The 20,212-nt window shown below is 30.3% G+C and overlaps 2 protein-coding genes across 9 annotated transcripts in view; both read left to right on the forward strand.

The window, feature by feature from the left end:
• The first annotated feature begins 11,623 nt into the window (after positions 1-11,623).
• Positions 11,624-15,117, forward strand: LOC122524468. 5 transcript variants are annotated; one of them, XM_043646771.1, is made up of 6 exons: positions 11,624-11,642; positions 12,613-12,680; positions 12,768-12,987; positions 13,059-13,976; positions 14,054-14,245; positions 14,320-15,117. In XM_043646771.1, exons 3-6 carry the CDS (start codon positions 12,834-12,836, stop codon positions 14,439-14,441), a joined length of 1,386 nt encoding a protein of 461 aa, XP_043502706.1. In that variant the 5' UTR covers positions 11,624-11,642; positions 12,613-12,680; positions 12,768-12,833; the 3' UTR covers positions 14,442-15,117. The 5 variants fall into 5 exon arrangements, with proteins under 5 accessions (XP_043502706.1, XP_043502705.1, XP_043502704.1 ...); XM_043646770.1 differs by lacking the exon at positions 11,624-11,642 and adding an exon at positions 11,814-11,852; XM_043646769.1 differs by lacking the exon at positions 11,624-11,642 and adding an exon at positions 12,153-12,256 and having other exon boundaries at positions 12,849-12,987.
• Positions 15,118-15,381: 264 nt separating this feature from the next.
• LOC122524467 overlaps positions 15,382-20,212 on the forward strand; it is a 54,298-nt gene continuing 49,467 nt past the window's right edge. The window contains exons 1-6 of one of the 4 annotated variants that reach the window (XM_043646764.1): positions 15,382-15,999; positions 17,611-17,737; positions 17,813-17,942; positions 18,030-18,194; positions 18,291-18,492; positions 18,583-18,707. In XM_043646764.1, coding sequence (XP_043502699.1) covers positions 17,625-17,737; positions 17,813-17,942; positions 18,030-18,194; positions 18,291-18,492; positions 18,583-18,707 — 735 coding nt within the window. In that variant the 5' untranslated portion in view covers positions 15,382-15,999; positions 17,611-17,624. Of the gene's footprint in view, positions 16,000-17,190; positions 17,329-17,610; positions 17,738-17,810; positions 17,943-18,029; positions 18,195-18,290; positions 18,493-18,582; positions 18,708-20,212 lie in introns of those variants that run through there. The other 3 variants (XM_043646766.1, XM_043646765.1, XM_043646767.1) reach the window with 3 other exon arrangements.

The raw sequence follows: 20,212 nt of genomic DNA on the forward strand, positions 1-20,212 counted from the left end.
AGCAATATTAATTGCCTTTTTATCTCACTACGTTTATAAAATTACATATAAAGTAGGTAATATAAGTAAAAATTGTTAATAAAAATCGATAACGTTAATATATATAATAGTTTAATACGTCACGTTCGTTAGATGCTTTACCTCGTTGAGGACGGAAGGGGAATGGAGATCTCTCTGCGTAATATCTCGTAGAGGTATCGAATGCTCGGTGCTCGATTGTTTAATTTCTTTTCGGCCTGTCTTTCTTTGTTTTCACCTCGAGTATTTCCCTACAAATATATACAACACATTCATAGTTGCTTGTAGGTGAAATGTTGGTGTTTTCTTTCTTTCTCTCTCTCTCTCTCTCTCGCTCTCGCTCTCGTCTCACTCTTCTAACATTTCTATATGGTTAAAAAAAGAATAACGCTTACCTCGATGAATATGAAGATAAAAAAGAGTAAACACAATTGTTAGACTGAGTATATGTATTCCTGCTGGACTCTCCTAATGCTCGGTACCTAAAAAAGGAAAAAAAAGATTACATTAGTATATATAAAGAAAATCAAATATTGAGTGTGTGTGTACGAGCTACCATACTTATGATATGCCTGTATGTGTGTATGTGACAAGGAATCGAATTAATACGAAATACGATCTTTGAATACATAATTATGAAAAATAATTAATTGAGCAGCATTAGAGAGGTAGTAATTATCGATACCATGAAAAAAGCTGGAAATTAGAAGAAATATTGTTAAGTAACATTGGTGAGATTTGGCGGGACGCCGAGATATATCGATGTTACATTCTCACAGATATCGTTCGAACTTTTCAATATTTCGTTTTGAAAACACTCACGTATGAAAATCTTGTGTAGCTATCGTTTGATATATAATAGAAAGGTGTAAATACTTTTAATTACCTGAGTTAAACGAGATGACACAGTACGCTGGATATACACTGACAGGTGTCCAAATGGAGGCCCCCTCCCGAGCGACATCTGAGTGGTGCATATGCTGCTTGAGATTTAGCATTTTTTCCATCTATTCTAGAAAAATATCGAATAGTTAAAATAGTATATAGGAACATAAAATTGTCGAAATATATACTTTATTAATCCAAACAATAAAAATTGATCATTATAAGTCGATATCCTGTATGTCGATGCTGTAAAACAGATATATATATATTGCTAGAAAAATGCATACCAATGTACATGGAATTTTTTTCACGCAAATATTTTTATCCTCGACATTATCGTAATCTTTCGATTATATCATTTGGAAGTCATTTGCTAGAAGAATCTATTAGTATATAGGAAGATTATTTACGTTAGAAAATATTTTTTAATTACCTGAGATTAACGGGACGACGTAGCATCCGTCCGATCTCCAGCACCGACGCCGCGAAAAGAAAGAAGAATGATCAGCAAAGAGCCCTGATTGGCTGATAATTATTGCAGAGATAAGTGACCAATCAAAATTCCCAATTACCATATAGAAATTTCACGCACACAGCTTGCCCGTCACACGTACGTAACTCGGCTTTCTTCATGACCACGCTAGTCAAGCTAGATATGATAATTTATTTATTAAATAAATAAAAAATTTATTCTATTTTACTATTTAAGGTACACGTATCTTGTTAATATTTAAAAAATAACGAAAAGAATAAAGACAATATGCACTATAAACCTTATCACACCGCACAGAAAACACACATAATTTATTTATTACAATAATTAAATATCAATTTTATGAATTATTATAATTATCTAATTAAATCCAATTAATAATTATTTTATCTAATTTATTTTTCTATTAGGTGTATACGTTCTTGTTAATATTCAAAAAATAACGAGTAAAATAAAGACAATATACACTAAAAACTTTATCACATGGCAACGTTCTGATTTAAACATTCCTTCAATTTTATGTAATTGTTTAAACTAATATACATTTGTTTTAACATCCCTGTGCAATGATGACTTTGGATAATAAAATTTTTATCCAGAAAAATATCACATTAAAATTATTTTATATTCAAAGTATGTTAATAAGTATGTAATGTTTAAACCAGTACATATGTGTTTAAACAATCTGAAATATAAAGAGATTGCATTAGAATATTAAAATAATTGTTAAATTAATCGATAGGGAATGTCTATTGTTGTCTAAAAGATCGGAATATCTATGTACCGTCTCCTTCGAAATCCACCGTTGAAAGGAGACGTTGTCCTCTATGAAAGTATTTATTAAATGTTGTTTATATGACTTTCCTAACGTTGCGCATGTGTATAAAGTGAATAATCCATCTAATCGATAAATTTAAGATTATAACGTTATGATTTTCGTATTTTTATCCTTTTTATGTATTTTTTTTAATGCTCCTGCGTAGTGATTGCTTCGAGGGTAAAATTTAGCTGCAATATAAGAAAAGTGCATTAGTGCATTAAAATAATTGTTAATGTATACGTAATGTACACGTATATGTAAATGAAAAAAAAAGTACGTTTCTCTAAACAATTATCCAATCAATATATTAATACAATTATTAAACAATATACTAATGGAAAATATGAATTATTAAAGTTTTCCATTATGATAGAAGAAAGCTGAGGTGTTTGCTCGTTTAAAATCCATTAAAAAATTGCCAGGATTCATTTTAAGATCTTGTAAACTCTTCTTTTATGTATATACTTGATACACAAAACAATAAGAAAGCCTAATAGATGCTGTGCTTCGCCAAATCTTCAAATACTTGCAAATCTGAAAATCATAAGATTCTATTAGTAAAGTATCAAGTTATCCTTGTTAATATTTAAAAAATAAAGTGCTGAATAAAGACAATATACACTAAAAACTGTATCACACTGCACAGAAAAACACACAAAATTTATTTATTTAATAAATCAAAAACCAATTTTACTTTCTTATTAGGTATACACGTTCCTTGATAATATTTAAAAAATAAGGAATAAAATAAAGAGGTTATACAATAAAATCCAAACAGAAGAACACAAATGTATAGAAAAGAAACCTCGTTATAGAAATCTTTAAAACAAATGACATAAAGCACTGTAACCATCCTTAAAGAATTAAAATAACAAGAATTTTTCCATATCGATACTGAATATGGGAATTTATACTTTCATAGTTGGCATGAGAGATTTCAATTGTTTTGTTTCAATTTATTTTAATTCTTTAAGGATGGCTATAGTGCTTTATGTCATTTGTTTTAAAGATTTCTATAACGTGGTTTCTTATCTATACGATTCTGTTTTTCTTTGCAATGTGATGTCAATTATTTTAAAAATATCTGCAACGAGGTTTCTTTTCTATACGATTGTGTTTTTCTGTACAATGTGACAAAGTTTTTAGTGTATATTGCCTTTATTCTACACGTTATTTTTTAAATATTAACAACTAACGTTTTACAAGTATACAAAAAACTCATAATTTAATTTTCTTTATATTATACTAATGCTATATTACTTTATATTTTTTTTTAGGTTTCCAAACATTGGTAGAATACAGCATGAATATATATACTCATTGTCAGTCTAATTGTGTTTACTTTTCAATCTAAATAATAATTGTGTTTACTTTTTTATATTGATATCAGTTGTGGTAAGTTTATCTCTTTTCTTTTATAACATAAAGAATAGTAATAAAAAAAGTATGAGAAGGGGAAAGAAAAAGAGAGAGTGACATCTTATACAAATACCATACATATACATATATAGCTCGTTCAGTTTGCTTGATACTTTACTAATACAATCTTATGATTTTCAGATTTGCAAGTATTTGAAGATTTGGCGAAGCACAGCATCTATTAGGCTTTCTTATTGTTTTGTGTATCAAGTATATACATAAAAGAAGAGTTTACAAGATCTTAAAATGAATCCTGGCAATTTTTTAATGGTATTTAAACGAGCAAACACCTCAGCTTTCTTCTATCATAATGGAAAACTTTAATAATTCATATTTTCCATTAGTATATTGTTTAATAATTGTATTAATATATTGATTGGATAATTGTTTAGAGAAACGTACTTTTTTTTTTCATTTACATATACGTGTACATTACGTATACATTTTAATGCACTAATGCACTTTTCTTATATTGCAGCTAAATTGTACCCTCGAAGTCCTCACAGCGCAGGAGCATTAAAAAAAATACATAAAAAGGATAAAAATACGAAAATCATAACGTTATAATCTTAAATTTATCGATTAGATGGATTATTCACTTTATACACATGCGCAACGTTAGGAAAGTCATATAAACAACATTTAATAAAAGTACTTTCATAGAGGACAACGTCTCCTTTCAACGGTGGATTTCGAAGGAGACGGTACATAGATCATTTATTCCGATCTTTTAGACAACAATAGACATCCCTATCGATTAATTAACAATTATTTTAATATTCTAATGCAATCTCTTTATATTTCAGATTGTTTAAACACATATGTACTGGTTTAAACATTACATACTTATTAACATACTTTGAATATAAAATAATTTTAATGTGATATTTTTCTGGATAAAAATTTTATTATCCAAAGTCATCATTGCACAGGGATGTTAAAACAAATGTATATTAGTTAAACAATTACATAAAAATTGAAGGAATGTTTAAATCAGAACGTTGCCATGTGATAAAGTTTTTAGTGTATATTGTCTTTATTTTACTCGTTATTTTTTGAATATTAACAAGAAACGTATACACCTAATAGAAAAATAAATTAGATAAGAATAATTATTAATTGGATTAATAATTAGATAATTATAATAATTCATAAAATTGATATTTAATTATTGCAATAAATAAATTATGTATGTTCTTCTGTGCGGTGTGATAAGGTTTATAGTGCATATTGTCTTTATTCTTTTCGTTATTTTTTAAATATTAACAAGATACGTGTACCTTAAATAGTAAAATAGAATAAATTTTTTATTTATTTAATAAATAAATTATCATATCTAGCTTGACTAGCGTGGTCATGAAGAAAGCCGAGTTACGTATGTGTGACGGGGCAAGCTTGTGTGCGTGAAATTTCTATATGGTAATTGGGAATTTTTGATTGGTCACTTATCTCTGCAATAATTATCAGCCAATCAGGGCTCTTTGCTGATCATTCTTCTTTCTTTTCGCGGCGTCGGTGCTGGAGATCGGACGGATGCTACGTCGTCCCGTTAATTTCAGGTAATTAAAAAATATTTTCTAACGTAAATAATCTTCCTATATACTAATAGATTCTTCTAACAAATGACTTCCAAATGATATAATCGAAAGATTACGATAATGTCGAGTATAAAATAATATGTGCGTCGAAAAAAATTCCATGTACATTGGTATGCATTTTTCTATGCAATCATATATATATATCTTGTTTTACAGCATATCGACATACAGCAGGATATCGACTTATAATGATCAATTTTTATTGTCTGGGTTAATAAAGTATATATTTCGACAATTTTTATGTTCCTATATACTATTTTTAACTATTCGATATTTTTCTATAATAGATGGAAAAAATGCATAATCTCAAGCAGCTATATTGCACCAAACAGATGTCGCTACGGGAGGGGCGCCTCCATATTGGAAACCTGTCAAGTGTATATGTTCCAGCGTACTGTGTCATCCCGTTTAATCCAGGTAATTAAAAAATAGTTTACACCTTTCTATTATATATCAAATGATAGCTACACACAAGATTTTCATACGTGAGTGTTTTCAAAACGAAATATTGAAAAGTTCGAACGATATCTGTGACAATGTAACTTCGATATATCTCGGCGTCGCGCCAAATCTCACCAATGTTACTTAACAATATTTCTTCTAATTTCCAGCTTTTTTCATGGTATCGATAATTACTACCATCTCTAATGATGCTCTAATTAATTATTTTTCATAATTATGTATTCAAAGATAGTATTTCGTATTAAATTCGATTCTTGTCACATACACACACATAAAGGCATATATACATAAGTATAGGTTACTCGTACACAAACACACTCATATATTTGATTTTCTTTATATTATACTAATGTAATCTTTTTTTTCCTTTTTTAGGTACCGAGCATTAGGAGAGTCCAGCAGGAATACATATACTCAGTCTAACAATTGTGTTTACTCTTTTTTTATCTTCATATTCATCGAGGTAAGCGTTATTCTTTTTTTAAGCCATATAGAAATGTATGGAAAGAGTGAGAACGAGAGTGAGAGAGAGAGAGAGAGAGAAAGAGAAAGAAAGAAGACAAAACATTCACCTACAAGCTACTATGAATGTGTATGTATATTTGTAGGAAATACTCGAGGTGAAAACAAAAGAAAGACAGCCGAAAAGAAAATGTAAACAATCGAGCACCGAGCATTCGATACCTCTACGAGATATACGCAGAGAGATCTCCATTCCCCTTCCGTCCTTCAACGAGTAAAGATCTAACGAACGTGACGTATTAAACTATTATATATATAACGTTATCGATTTTTATTAACAATTTTTACTGATATTACATACTTTATATGTAATTTTATACAAGTAGTGAGATAAAAAGGCAATTAATATTGCTTGAATTTGTATATAAAAATACAAAGCAAGCATTATCAAAAGAATTAAAGCGTACTTTGGTACATTTCTCAAATCTTTTAATTATTTACTTTTAATTATGTCAATTTTAATAGATTATTACATTTTCTTTTTTTATTAAACATTGATTGTTTATGATAAAATATCTTTTAATGTGTATGGCCTTCAGAAATGATTGACAGGATATATTGTTCTATAATCTTTTTAGTATGTTTCAGCTTTACAGATTTTTTATTTTATTTTATTTTATTCATCGTCATCCTAAGGGTAGGATACCCATCCTGCAGTCATCATTGAAGACTAAAAGTAAGTATATTTTTCTATCAAAAACTTCTATGATAACTTTAATGGATTTTTATTATAACGATGATATTAATTGTTCTTTTTCTTTTTCTGTTTCAGAACATCATTGCAATCGAGCGCGTAGGCAATGAGGTACTCGTGTGTTGCATCGTAAAAATAAAATAAAAAAGAATCGGAAAGTAAAGTCAGTGTTGTACGCCGTATGTAAAAGTTTCGTTTTTTCGGGTAAAGAAACTCCGTAAGTTTCTTCAATTCGATTTAAACGTGTGCTCATCGTCATCCTAAGGGTAGGATACCCATCGTGCATTCATCAATGAAGAATAAACGTAAGTCAATTTTAACATTAAACATTTTCTCAATAATTATAATAATTTTTTCTTACAACAATGATATTCATAATTTTGTTTTTATTTTTGTTTCAGATCATTGTGGAAATAGTGCAGTGTAAAATCAATATTTATTTAAATGTATTCGCGTTTTGTTAATTAAATTCATTTTTAAATTCGTTTAATTAAATTGTTTGCATATAATGCAATTGTAGAATCAGTGTTTGTGCATTGTCATCGTCATCCTAAGGGTAGGAGACCCATCGTGCATTCATCGATGAAGAATAAACGTAAGTCAATTTTAACATTAAACATTTTCTCAATAATTATAATAATTTTTTCTTACAACAATGATATTCATAATTTTGTTTTTATTTTTGTTTCAGATCATTGTGGAAATAGTGCAGTGTAAAATCAATATTAATTTAAATGTATTCGCGTTTTGTTAATTAAATTCATTTTTAAATTCGTTTAATTAAATTGATTGCATATAATACAATTGTAGAATCAGTGTTTGTGCATTGTCATCGTCATCCTAAGGGTAGGAGACCCATCGTGCATTCATCGATGAAGATTCGAAGTGAGTATATTTTTTTATTCCATAATTCCAAAATCATTTTAATGGTTTTCAGTAATAGTAATGATATTAATAGTATTGTTTTTTATTTCTATTTCAGATTGCAATCGTGCGCGAAGCAATGTACGGGAGTGTTGCATCGTTTAATTATAGTTAAAATCACGGATTAGAAGCACGTTCGTTCGTTAAGTTTAATTCGTTCGCGTTACGGGATTATATTAGAAATTATATATATATTAAATTAACTGCGCCCAAAGCAGTAATTGTATCAGGATTTGTTCGAGTAAAGTTTTATTTTTATCTTTAAACAGTCGCATAGACTGTTCGCGTATTAAAGTCAGTGCATCACTGAAGATTTAAAATTTACCGCGTTTCGGGATTAAAATAAAGTGTGGTGATATTTGTTTATTTCAATTGACTGTGTGCAAAGCAGTCTTTGAATTAGTTGTAGAATCAGTGAACGGGCGTAATACAAATTCAAATCAAACGCGAATTAGAATCAGTGTTGTTCGCCGTATAATAAAATTTCGGTTCCGCGATAAGAAACTCATCTATAGTTTCTTATTTTCGTTTATACCGCGTTTTTAGATTCACGCGAGGTGCATCACCATGGTGCAATTGAGTTTCATCCCATTGGAATGCATTGTAAGTATCTATTTTTATTAACATTTTATTCGATTTTATTTTATATGATTTCGGATTATATTATAGATAACTTACCATTTTGTTCTGTTTTATTTTACAGATATAACCAAGGATCGTCTTCCTTTTTAAAGATATGGGATGAATTCTTCGATGGATCTTCGATGGATCTTCTTCAATACCAAATCGAGGAACTCTTCGATCGTCAGACTACAACACTTGCTGCGAAGTAGGAGTGTTTTGGAGCCATCGTAGAACTTCTAATGCTGACTGTTCATATTTCATATATGCGTCATTTTAATTTTAAAATGCCACATATGAGTGATATAACGGTTGGTAACGAGTGAGTCAAAAAATTTAAAGTCCCTCCGGTGCTCAATCATGTCGAGGATGAAAGGTCCAAATCGGCACGAGCTACTGGTTGTAATTATTTCTAAAAATTATTGACGAGCACATGAGTAATTCTTTTTTAGGAATAACTCATGGAAATTGTATGTATTATTGTTTATTTAATAGTTCAGGATAGGTCTTCTTGTTTCAACGGTTAAAATCATTTAATTAACAGTGCAATTAATTAATGCACTTTCTTTTATATTTCGTGTTTTGCTTGAGTTATTAGTAGCATTAATTTACTCGATTTCGTCTAGAAAAGGATGTAAATTTTTCTTACATTCATTACTTCGTGCTTTACTTATTCAATTGCGATTAATTTCGATACATCGATACTTTCATATTATAAATAAATGAGCAAGAAGACAAATTTATTCGCGACGGATAGACTCTAGCAGTTAAGTGGTGGCTCAAAGCCCAGTTCTTTCATTAGAACAGCCAACTTAATGAAAGGAGTCGTCCGAGGTTTTTTATATCTATTCATTTTAGTCTTTTAAAAATCTTAAAAACTCTTAATATCTTAATATCTTGCTAAAATCATTATAAATTACTTGTAGAGTCTTAGCCCGCTTAGATCTATGAAAGAACTTGCTTATATCATATTCAATATTATATGTTTTATCAATATTATTATATTATATTAATCAATTTTTATAGATCAGGATTTTCAGCTTCTAATATACTAATCCCCCGTTTCTCCCCCCTATGCTGTCTGCGTTCTCATCTATGCGTGTGCCCAGGTGTTACACGTATGGGTGAGAAACGGTTAGTATAGGTTTAGTTTTAAGTTTTTTCCCCTATTGGCGGCTGTCATTGCGCTAGTGATTGCACGGTGTACGTTGCACCTGTGTGTGCGTTTAGGTGTGTGCATTGTACATCGTTTCGCGATACGTAATACCGCGCATTTTTCAAATTTAGTAAGTAAAAATAAATTGTAGAGTCACGTGTATGAGACGAATTTTTTTTTTCCAAATATCGTTTTGCATAGTAGAGTTACCGCATTTATTTGTGGAAACTTTGATATACTCGTATATTACTAGTATGCATATATACTAGTGTATACTTGTATTTTTGCTGTAGTTTTTTATGCAATAATCATTAGCCTTGGCAGTCGATTACAGCATTGGTACGTACTCCCATAAGTTTAGAAAACACGCGTTTGAACTAGGGTGTCGGAGGTGCCCCGGGGCATGCTCTCTAGTTTAGGCTTTTGCACCCTGGTGGTATGTGAGAGAATCGTGGAGTGAGTGGGTGGGTACGTATGTGTATTTGTTCTTTTTAAATATGGGTAATTGGCAGGCAGGTAACTTACTTCTTTGAGCGAATGAGAAAACTTTAATTTTAAGTAGGTAGGATCCAGGAAAGGCACGAGGTTCGCTTCCACTCCGGAGTGGAAATTCCGCCTCCTGGTTTATACAGAATTGTTACAAAATGATATCATTTCATTCTATTATGCTTGTTTTGTAAATTTATTTTGTAACTCTTCTGCAATCTTTATTATGTATCATGATTCAAAGGGATTTGCATCGATTTGAAAATTTCATTTCTATTTCGATTTTATCTCGAACGAGATAGAGTCGAACAAATTCGCAAATACTTTGATGAATTTGATACTTAGTTTTAAGTATTATAACTAGCACTTCGCACAATCGCGATTTTCTCAATTAGAAATATTTGATATAATTCAATATAACGAATGAATGAAATGAAAATATTGCAAGAAAATGCATGACATTTATTGCATCATTTATTTCAATTCTATTTCATTTTTTGCCATTAAAAGTGCGACGTGTTATTAGGTCATCGATAATTATCTGCTTGGACAATCGTTTAATTGTTCTCGTGTATATGTCAATGAACTCTAAGTTTATTGATACTTCACGAGCTTTACTAATGAACAGAGAATATAAATTAATTTTTTAATAATTGGGAATTAGAATCGTAAAATAATACGAGTTAATTTGCAAAAGTCGTATGTAAGATCTTTTATTGCTCGCATGTAGAAAATGTCCAATGCAGTTTTCAGGGAATGAAGAAAGAAGAGGCTTATTGCCGAAGAGGCCCCCACTTAATTGTGGCTGAAGAGGGCTACTACAGACGATTGAGTTATTTTCAAAAGTTTAACAGTATGTTCGAACTTTTCGAGAATGGCTCATTAGTCATTTTATACTTTATTCTTTTATTTGTTTGCTCGTCAATAATTTGTTATAGTTATTTCAAGCGTAGATGATTAATATAGTTTTCTTTTTGTTACAGGTGATTATCGTGGGATTTAACACATCAGACCTTTTTGATTTTCTTCATCTTGAGCGCCTTAAATGGCTGCTTTTTAATATATTTTTATAAATGCGTTTCTGAAGGTATACAATATATATAAACACTAAATATAATATATATTTATTTTTAAAATTCCATAAAAATAAAAATATAACTAAAAATATTTATAGGAAATGTACCAAAGATTTTTGAGATGTTTGATATTCATTTATTTAATCTATGAAATTATCTGTTTCAGATCAACCTTAATTTTTCCATGGATCATATATAGATCGTTGATCTATGTGTGTTGTTTTCTTTTTATTTCAATATTATTTGCTAGCTCAAATGAAAATGAGGTTCTTTTTAATTTTATTAATTATATTTAAATTCAAATATTTTTATGACAATTTTTTTATTAATGAACGTAAGTTCACGCAAACAGGCAATTAATTGGCTAGTTCATTGATACACGTATATCATTCAATCGTTTGTATGAATGAAAGTCAGTAGTAGGGATAGAGTTTCGTATTTTCACCGTCAATTTCAAGGGGCACTACTGTACATATAAACACTGATATATATAATATATATTTACTTAAAATTCCATTAAAAAATAATATTACTTGGATTATTTATGGATATGTACCATTTTCTAATTTACCTATCGCAAAGGAATAAAAATTATATTTCATCGCGATATTTTTTTATTGTATTTTTTTATTTATCAAAAATGTTGATAGGTATAAAAACGAGAAAGAAAGAAAAAAAGTAATTCGATTATTCTTTTTATTATTTTTTTAACGAGCTTTCAAATATCTTATTTTTCGTAAAAAGTATAAAAAATAACGTTTATGCAATTGTTGATTCTAAGCACAACATTTAAACAAAGTTTTCCAAATAACATCTCATTCATAAGATTAAAATTCAAACGAGAAGATGATTTTCTTGAATTTAAAAAAAAATGTTATATTTATGTATTAACTATTTCTCTAAAAAAATAAAATTTTTCCACACAATTACTTCAAAGAAAATAATATTTACAAAAATTTGAAGACGATATTTCCTCGTTTGAATTCTTATCTTTTATAAGAGACCTTGTTCATGAAAATTGGTTTAGAATAATCAAATTTATTTTTAACGTAAAGTCCATTTTTATTATTTTTCAAGTATGGGTAAGAAACATTCTGAAATTTACAAAAAAATTAAAGAAATATTACAAATAATTATTCAATAATTTCATAAAGTTCAATTTTATTATCTATACAAATTATTTTTTAAGTCTTCCACTCCTTTCTCTTATTTCTTATCTTTAGTTATCAGATCATTGACACCTTGATTAAGATTAGATATGATATTCTTTGAACAGTTATATATTAATTGCCTGTTGAAAAATATAATTGTTTTCTTTTTTACATAGTGTATTACATTGTTGATATAACATCAATAAAATACCTAAATTAAAAACAATATTCAACAATGTCTGTTCTTAAACATCTTTATCTCGATGATATTATCACATCTTTTCCAGAACTTGGACCAACTATACAAGATGGGGGTTACTCGTGGATTATTTTGCTCGGTGTATTCCTTATTCAGGTATATATTAATATCAAGAATTATTCTTTGTAATTTTAATGCATTCCTTGCATATAAATTTTCTAAAAGTATATAAAATTTTCTAAGGGATAATTCACATACACTGCATAACACATTATATAGAGTTTAAAGAAATGATGTGCAAAATATTATATGTCACGCATACAGATGACCATACCAAGTATACTATCGGTATACGGTATTGTACTTGGATATCTGACTGAAAATAAGACTGCCGATTTTGAGTTGTGGGATCAGAAAATCATTTTGACACCTATACTCTTCATAGCATTTTGGAATTTAACAGGTGAGTTTATTCTATTTTTATTATTTTTATAATTATCATATGTAGATTATTTTATGTAATTCTTTTTATAGATCCATGGTCTAAAATGATTGTAGATTTGACTTCTGTTCCACGTTTAATTGGATTGATAGGGATAGCTCTTATATCAATTGGCGTTTTAGCATCTGGGTATCTTGCTACCGGTGGAGTTGGTGCATATTTAGCCAGCTTGAGTGCTGGCGCTGTAATGGGCATAGGTGCAAGTTTCGTTATGGTTCAAAGCCAAGAATGTTTGTTAAAATATTTCAGGATAAAATTATCAATAGCACTTACTATTAAAAATATTGCATTATCATTAGGGTATATCATGGTCCCAAATCTAACTCATTTATTACTTATGCGAGTTTCTTTGAAAATTGCTCTTTTGCTCATAACAGTTATTTTTGTACCAACTATTTTGGGTGTCATTTTGTTACGGCAACCAATGTCTCCAAAACCTTCGCAGTATAATTTACTCTTAACGAATGAAGATAACAATGATGTTTCTGCAAAATATAGTTCTAATATGGGATTAGAATCTATAGAGAACAATAATGTAGAAAATTTATCTTCGCATGGAACAGAACAAATGGAAGATACGAACTCTTCATTTGCTGGACATAATGAAATTTATACGTATGAAGATAGCGAAGAAGATATCTTTGTGAGATCAGTTAAATCAAGTAACAAATGGAAAAATCATATTCGAATATTTGTGTATTTACGATTTTGGATGAGTATACTTACATGGGTCGGAATCAAATCTTTCACTTTATTCTTTTGGATACTGTTACCTTATATGTTTATCACAAAAATATCTTCTTCGCATGATTATGTTACAATATCAATTATTGCGGGCTTTGGTATTCTTCTACCAAATTCTATTACCTTCTGGATTTTGGAAACTATCCCACAAAATAGACGAATAATTTTTGGTATAGCATGTTGGCTTGGATGTTCTATTCTAGTCGGTATGTTTAAAGAAACACATGATTTTGAAAAAGAACTGATCGCACATGCAACTCATATTAATAAACTGTTTTTCCAGTATTAACATATACTCAAGAATATTATGTATTCATGATTAGTGCATTGCTAGGAGGGACAAGTATCGGTCTACTATCAGTTTGCCAAGATTCAATACTTTTGGATATTTTTGGACCTCGTTTCGTAGATCAATTTTATAAAATATTTTCAACAATAGTGGGAATCTGCTTATTATCTCTTTGTTTCATACATAGTAAGTAACTTTTATTTTGAGATATGTAGAAAATCAAACAACAGTATTATTTTATATTTTATTTATCTTTACAGACGCTGTCCTTTGTTTTCGTTTAGTTGCATTATTTTTATTTTTAAGTGGTTGTTACTGGATATGGTTACCAATTTTTAATATATTAAAACATCGTTGCATTGCATGCTGTAAATTTACCTAATTTATATTTAATTTGTAATTGCATAAAATTGTTTTATATATATGTATATCATCTATATAAAAAAATTTTGTCTATCAAAACCATAAAGTCATACATAGTACGCTACATTTATATATAGAACATTTTTTTCTTATTTTGATTTATATAATATACTCGTAAAGTTTTAGGGAACGAAATTAAAATACTATAGTTTAGAAATTATTTGAAAAATATGAAATATATTTGTTAATACTGTAATACTAAAATATCAATGTCATAGGCTGTACACAAGGCATTGATCTCTGTTCTTTTTGGCATACTATCCTACAAAAACTGCAGTTATGTTTGACTCTTTACAATCTATTTTGAGACTGTTTCCATGGGTCAGCGAGGTCTACTTATATCTTTCAACTCATATTTGTGCTTTAAATTTCAAGATACTTGAATCAAAATAAGTGCAACTTGCACTCAAACACGCATATATGTCTATATAAATTCTTGCGTTTTATCTTATAATTTTTATAGTAATTATGCTGATTCATTTTTTATTAGACATTTGCATTATAATTAAAAATTGTATGACATGTTTATATTAATTATTTCTTTACCAAATATTAATGGAAATAGTAACTTTTTTTATATTGTAAATAGCTCTGCAATGATTGCATGAAGGTAGCAATAAATAATTTATGAGTTAGTCAATATTAATTTAGCATAATTGTATGTATCGATGTTGTATATTACGATTATACAACATCGATTGTTATAATTATAAGGACCTAATTGATAGGATAGAAAATAATAATGATTGTTATTATTAAATATTTGCAAAATCTCTTGTAAATTTAGAAAGGAAAAAATAGAAAGAAAAATTTTATTAGTTCTATTTTAAACATAAGAAATAATCAGAGCATTCAACAAATTCTTTAAATTATTCCTACATTGTACAGTTAATATCATATAAAAATCAAAGTATTTGAATAATTTGTACTGCAACGCATGCTAGTTTAGAGTAGTGTTAGTGTGCATTTCTGCAATTGCACACAACTTTAAAGGCATCCGAAATTCAATTCCGCGCGAGCCAATGAAGTTGAGTCATCGATCTTAAATATAAAATATTCGGTAGCGTGATTGGTGGAGCGTAAACAAGTCGTGTCGCTTATTGGTCACTTTTCTACCGTGCAAACTCGCCGTGACGATGCAACGAGCTCGGGATTCGTACCGCTTATGGCGCAGGCGCCACTAATGCAGTGCACGTCTGTGTGCACCGCTGGTGTGCACGGCGGTTCTTCGTCGATTTAGAGAAAGAAAGAGAATAAAAAAGGGAAAGAAAGAGAACAATAAAAAAAAAATAAAGAAAAAACAGAGAAAAAAAGCGAGGAAAAAAAAAGGAAGAAATAAACGGAGTCACGGAACGAAGAGAAGAAGTCGTGTGTGTTAGTTCCCACGAGTAAGGTGTATTTTTAAAGTGGTACGGCAAGATTATGTAGTGTCCGGTGTCGGTGAATAATCGGAAGTTGGAAGGAAGGAAGAGGGAGGTGTGGGAGGGGGTCAGGCTTTCGTAGCGGCAAGGAGAAACGTGAGTAATTCTAAGGGTGGGGGATATTAAAAAAACTCCTATGAAAATCACTCCCCTAGATGACATTTCGTTAGGTGTTATTCAAAGGCGTGCCACAACGTTTATTCTCTAAGCGTGCATGCCGGAGGGGTTGGGTGGAACCCCCTGTCACGTTCCAAACCTATTTAAATCGATGATGTTTTTTTTTCTCTTTCTCTTCTCTTCCTTTAATTTAATCCTCCTACCTTCGGGAGCCTTTCGTAAAAGATCAGATTTATTTCATAATTAATAACGGTAGGAAAATATGAAAGATAGACGGTTGCCATCGCCGGAAATGTTACCGCAGGCGTTAAACTCTCTTCTGAGTAGCTGTGCAAATACTCTCTCCTCTCTATTTTCCTCTCCTTCTTTCTATCTCTTTCTAGCTTTCTCTCCCTCTCTCTCTCTCTCCCTCTCATTTTATATGCCCTCTCTCATCTCTCCGATACCACCACCACCACCACCATCATTATCATCATCATCAGCGTCAGATGGTACTACCACTAGCAAAGCAATCTACACACGTACATATATATATATAGACACGCATACTACTATACAAAGATGACAACGACACCAAGCTCTCCCCCTTCGCCGTTATCCTGTCTCTTTTTCATTCCTCTCCTTGTTTACCTTCTCCTTTTTCTTAGAGACCTAATGCAAATTCGCCTAGTGAGGTGTTAAAATCTTGCAAAGTTCTGGCTTGATGCAATAAGTCAGTCGTTTATGTCTACTTCTCTTTTCTTTCCCTTTTCGTTCGGTTTTTTTCTACCTGTTTTAATATATTTTTATTCGTTTACTACTTCACATTTATATTACCACTTGTGCGACTACAGCGACAAGTTTTCGAATCCCACACGTTCTCATGCTCGTTGCACCTGTGGATAGAAAATGTACACGCGTGTAACAAGATACTCGACCTTACTACTATCATCATTCTCTTTTAGTCTTTTCTTTTTCACAGAATGTGTGAGACATGCGAGTACATTGAAAAAAATTCAATACGTCATACGCGAGTCATTTGTGTTTCGTGATAATTATACTTTCTTGGAAAAGGTTGCATAGTGAATGCTAATATCCTTTTTATCACGCTTACGTTTCCTGCTTATATTTTTTTCTTTCATTCTTTTATACGCGTGATCAGATTATATATATATAGATATTTATATAAATATATATATTTATTTATATATATGTGTGTGTTTGTGTGCAACGATGCTTTGAAAATCTACTTTACAATGTTTCCTATCTTCTGTAGCAGGTGATTTAAATTTTAAAAAGGTTATTGAACCTTTCTATTTTGGTTTATACGTAAGTTGCTGACTACCTGTTATATCTTATTTTTATCAAGTAGCTTGAAATACTTTACATGTGTTGTTGTTTATTATAACCTCTATGAGATTAACTGATGAACAAATTAGACACAGTTTGTTATTTAAACAAATAGATGCACTTTAATTTTTCATTATTTTATAAAGGGATAGTTTGCAATTTCTAGATTTATTTTGTATTTAATTTAACGTATCGTTGTTAAAAGAATATTTTTAGATTATAAGATAATGGGGATCATATCGGTTTATAATATTTTTATAGATCAACGCAAGGAAATGAAGATGAGTTTCTCTTTAACCTCACTTCAGCCTTCTAGCAATAGTCTAGAAAGGCGGAAGCAAGTGAGTGTGCCCTTAGAAAGACCGTACAACAGTCTTACCAAAAAAAGGTTTATTTTTGAATCATTATTTATATGTTATTATATTTTAGATTGTATACTAATGTTAATTATTTGTATTTTTAGAAAAGATCCCAAACAAATACAATGTCAAAGAATGTGGACTAATAGAGAAGATAGTAAAGATGACTTTTGGGCTGCGATACGCTCCAATTATGATTATATTATGGATACTAATTTAATTGATAGTTGTAAGGTACGAAGAATCTGATTTATCTTTCAGTAATACGTACTATGTACCGCAGAATAAACTGTAATAAATTTCTATATGTTTTATCGATAGGAAGCGAATGGTGAATTAACTTGGGATGAGACAGACGTATCCACTCAGTCTTGGAGTTTGAAGGAAGTTAGTTGCCAATTTTCAGAACTCTATTCGTGGTTAAGAGTTCTTCAAGAGTTAGTTTATTCTAAAGAAGAAAATCTTTTGAACAAAAGTCTACGCGCGGTATGTATACTCGTATTAAATTTATCTCATCGTTCTGGTATTTTAGAATATATTAAAATATTCTAATGTAAGTATTTTCATTTCCTGTTTGTAAAGGCTCACATGGCGGAGTTGCGACGTAAGGCATACAGAAGAAAATTGTTCAACGAACAAGCAGAAAAATTAGTATCATGCACCCCTGCATTAAAAGATGAAGTGGCGTGGCGTGTTAATCACTTGAACGCAAAGTGGGAATTAGTTGAACAAATTATGGCACCCGTAGAACGTACTGTCTCTGACGAACAGGATGTATCTGCAGGTAATTGTTTGCTCTATCTATCAAGACTTAATTTGTAAATCCTGTAAGTTTCTTGCATGTTCATAATTCTTGATATTTATTTTTTTATAGACTTCGAACATGAAGTTAAATGCTTAAGAAAGTGGTTACGAGAAATGGAATCGCGTCTGAAACCTTTGAGTCTTCACGTAGACTGGACATTAGCAGAATTAGAAGAAAAAGCAATGGAGCATATGGTGAGTCGTGTTAATTTCATTTTTAATATCAAAACAGATGGTTTATTTAATCAGAAAAACATTTATAAAGCAAGATCGATGTCTCGTTAATTTATACAATTTTGGAGTCCATCGAATTTCATGTGTTCTATATTCTAAATTTTTGTTTTTCTATTCAACAGATATTCTATGTTTAATTAGTTAAGAATTTTATTTTTTTTCATGTTCAAATATTTACCTTAAGTAGATAAGAGCGTTGCTACGTGATAAGTAACGCCATCTTGCATCGGAAAATTATCATTACATCTCTTGTGGTTACCGGTAAAGATGAACTATTGATAAAGTCACTCTCTATTATCATTGTATTATCGACTGCGATAATTTTGATGTTAGCATGACTTAATTTTTTAAAAAGTTGGCGGGAACGTACGAATGATTGATGTATAATAAAACAATAAAGAACACGGTAAGCGATGAGTAGTGCAAGAGATTATGAGTTCCAACTAATAACAAATGGATGACGCTGCTTTCCAGGATATTTCTTTTTATAAGATAAATGGCTTTCCATAAACGTAGTCACGAAATACGAAACGACCGTAAAGATAGACAAGAAAAAGAGATTAAAAAGATTAATACGTTCGAAATGAGATTACCGCAAGATCTCTCGTTGCTGGCAAACTGCAATTTAGATAAACCATTGCGGTTTAATATCTCGAGGCGATCGTTATATTTGAATGTTGGGAACAAACTAGCAAGCGAAGACTCGTTTTAGTAGTCGTTGTTGTCGGAAAAATTTCGGAGAAAGCGTGACGAATCGAGTATTCAAACTTAGTGCAGAATATAATATTTCGATGTTTAGAATTAGATAAATTTTCTTTTTAAAAAGATACTTAATATCTATTTTTAAATCTATATTATTGCAGATAGAATAAATTCGCGAATATTTTATTTGTCATCATTTTTATTTAATCACGTAACGACGAAATTACATCACTCCTTGTAAATTCGAGGAACAATATCACAAACTCTAGTGTTACATTTGTAAAGGAAACCACGCGTTTCTTTAAACAACGACTATTACGAACGAGTGGAGGTAATTGTCTTTATGAGGAAGATTGGCTCTTCGACAGATTCCTTCTGCATCCATTGTTGTCCCCTGTGAGTCACATAAGCAGCCATCTTTTGACTACCTCCGCTAAACTAAACGTAACTTTCACTCTAACATAACGCACATGGAAATATATGGTTGACGTTGAGTAACGTTCACGGTCATTTTGAACCATCCCATCTGTGACCATGTAGCTTTGATTACGCAGGACGAAAGTACAGTTCCTATTACTCTCTTGAGATTTGTTAAGGATTTTTAATATGTTTGCTTATTCTTGTTTATCGCAATTACGCACGGACGAAAGTAAATTTCGTATTACTTTTCTTAAGTAAATTTTCCTTGTTTATTCGTTAGAATAATCTCGTGAATGATTATCTACGAAGATAATGTCGATGATAAAGGATACCACGAACAGTAT

The sequence above is a fragment of the Polistes fuscatus genome, unplaced genomic scaffold (genome assembly GCF_010416935.1).
Source record: "Polistes fuscatus isolate 324 unplaced genomic scaffold, CU_Pfus_HIC Scaffold7, whole genome shotgun sequence".
In the NCBI taxonomy this organism is placed as follows: domain Eukaryota; kingdom Metazoa; phylum Arthropoda; class Insecta; order Hymenoptera; family Vespidae; genus Polistes; species Polistes fuscatus.

Bases quoted from the DNA above. Each gene is read 5' to 3' on its own strand.
- LOC122524468 (XM_043646768.1), top strand. From the start codon at position 12,561: ATGTCTGTTCTTAAACATCTTTATCTCGATGATATTATCACATCTTTT. The intron at 12,988-13,058 runs GTGAGTTTATTC...TTCTTTTTATAG, and splicing joins AGCATTTTGGAATTTAACAG to ATCCATGGTCTAAAATGATT. The intron at 13,977-14,053 runs GTATGTTTAAAG...CTGTTTTTCCAG, and splicing joins TGGATGTTCTATTCTAGTCG to TATTAACATATACTCAAGAA.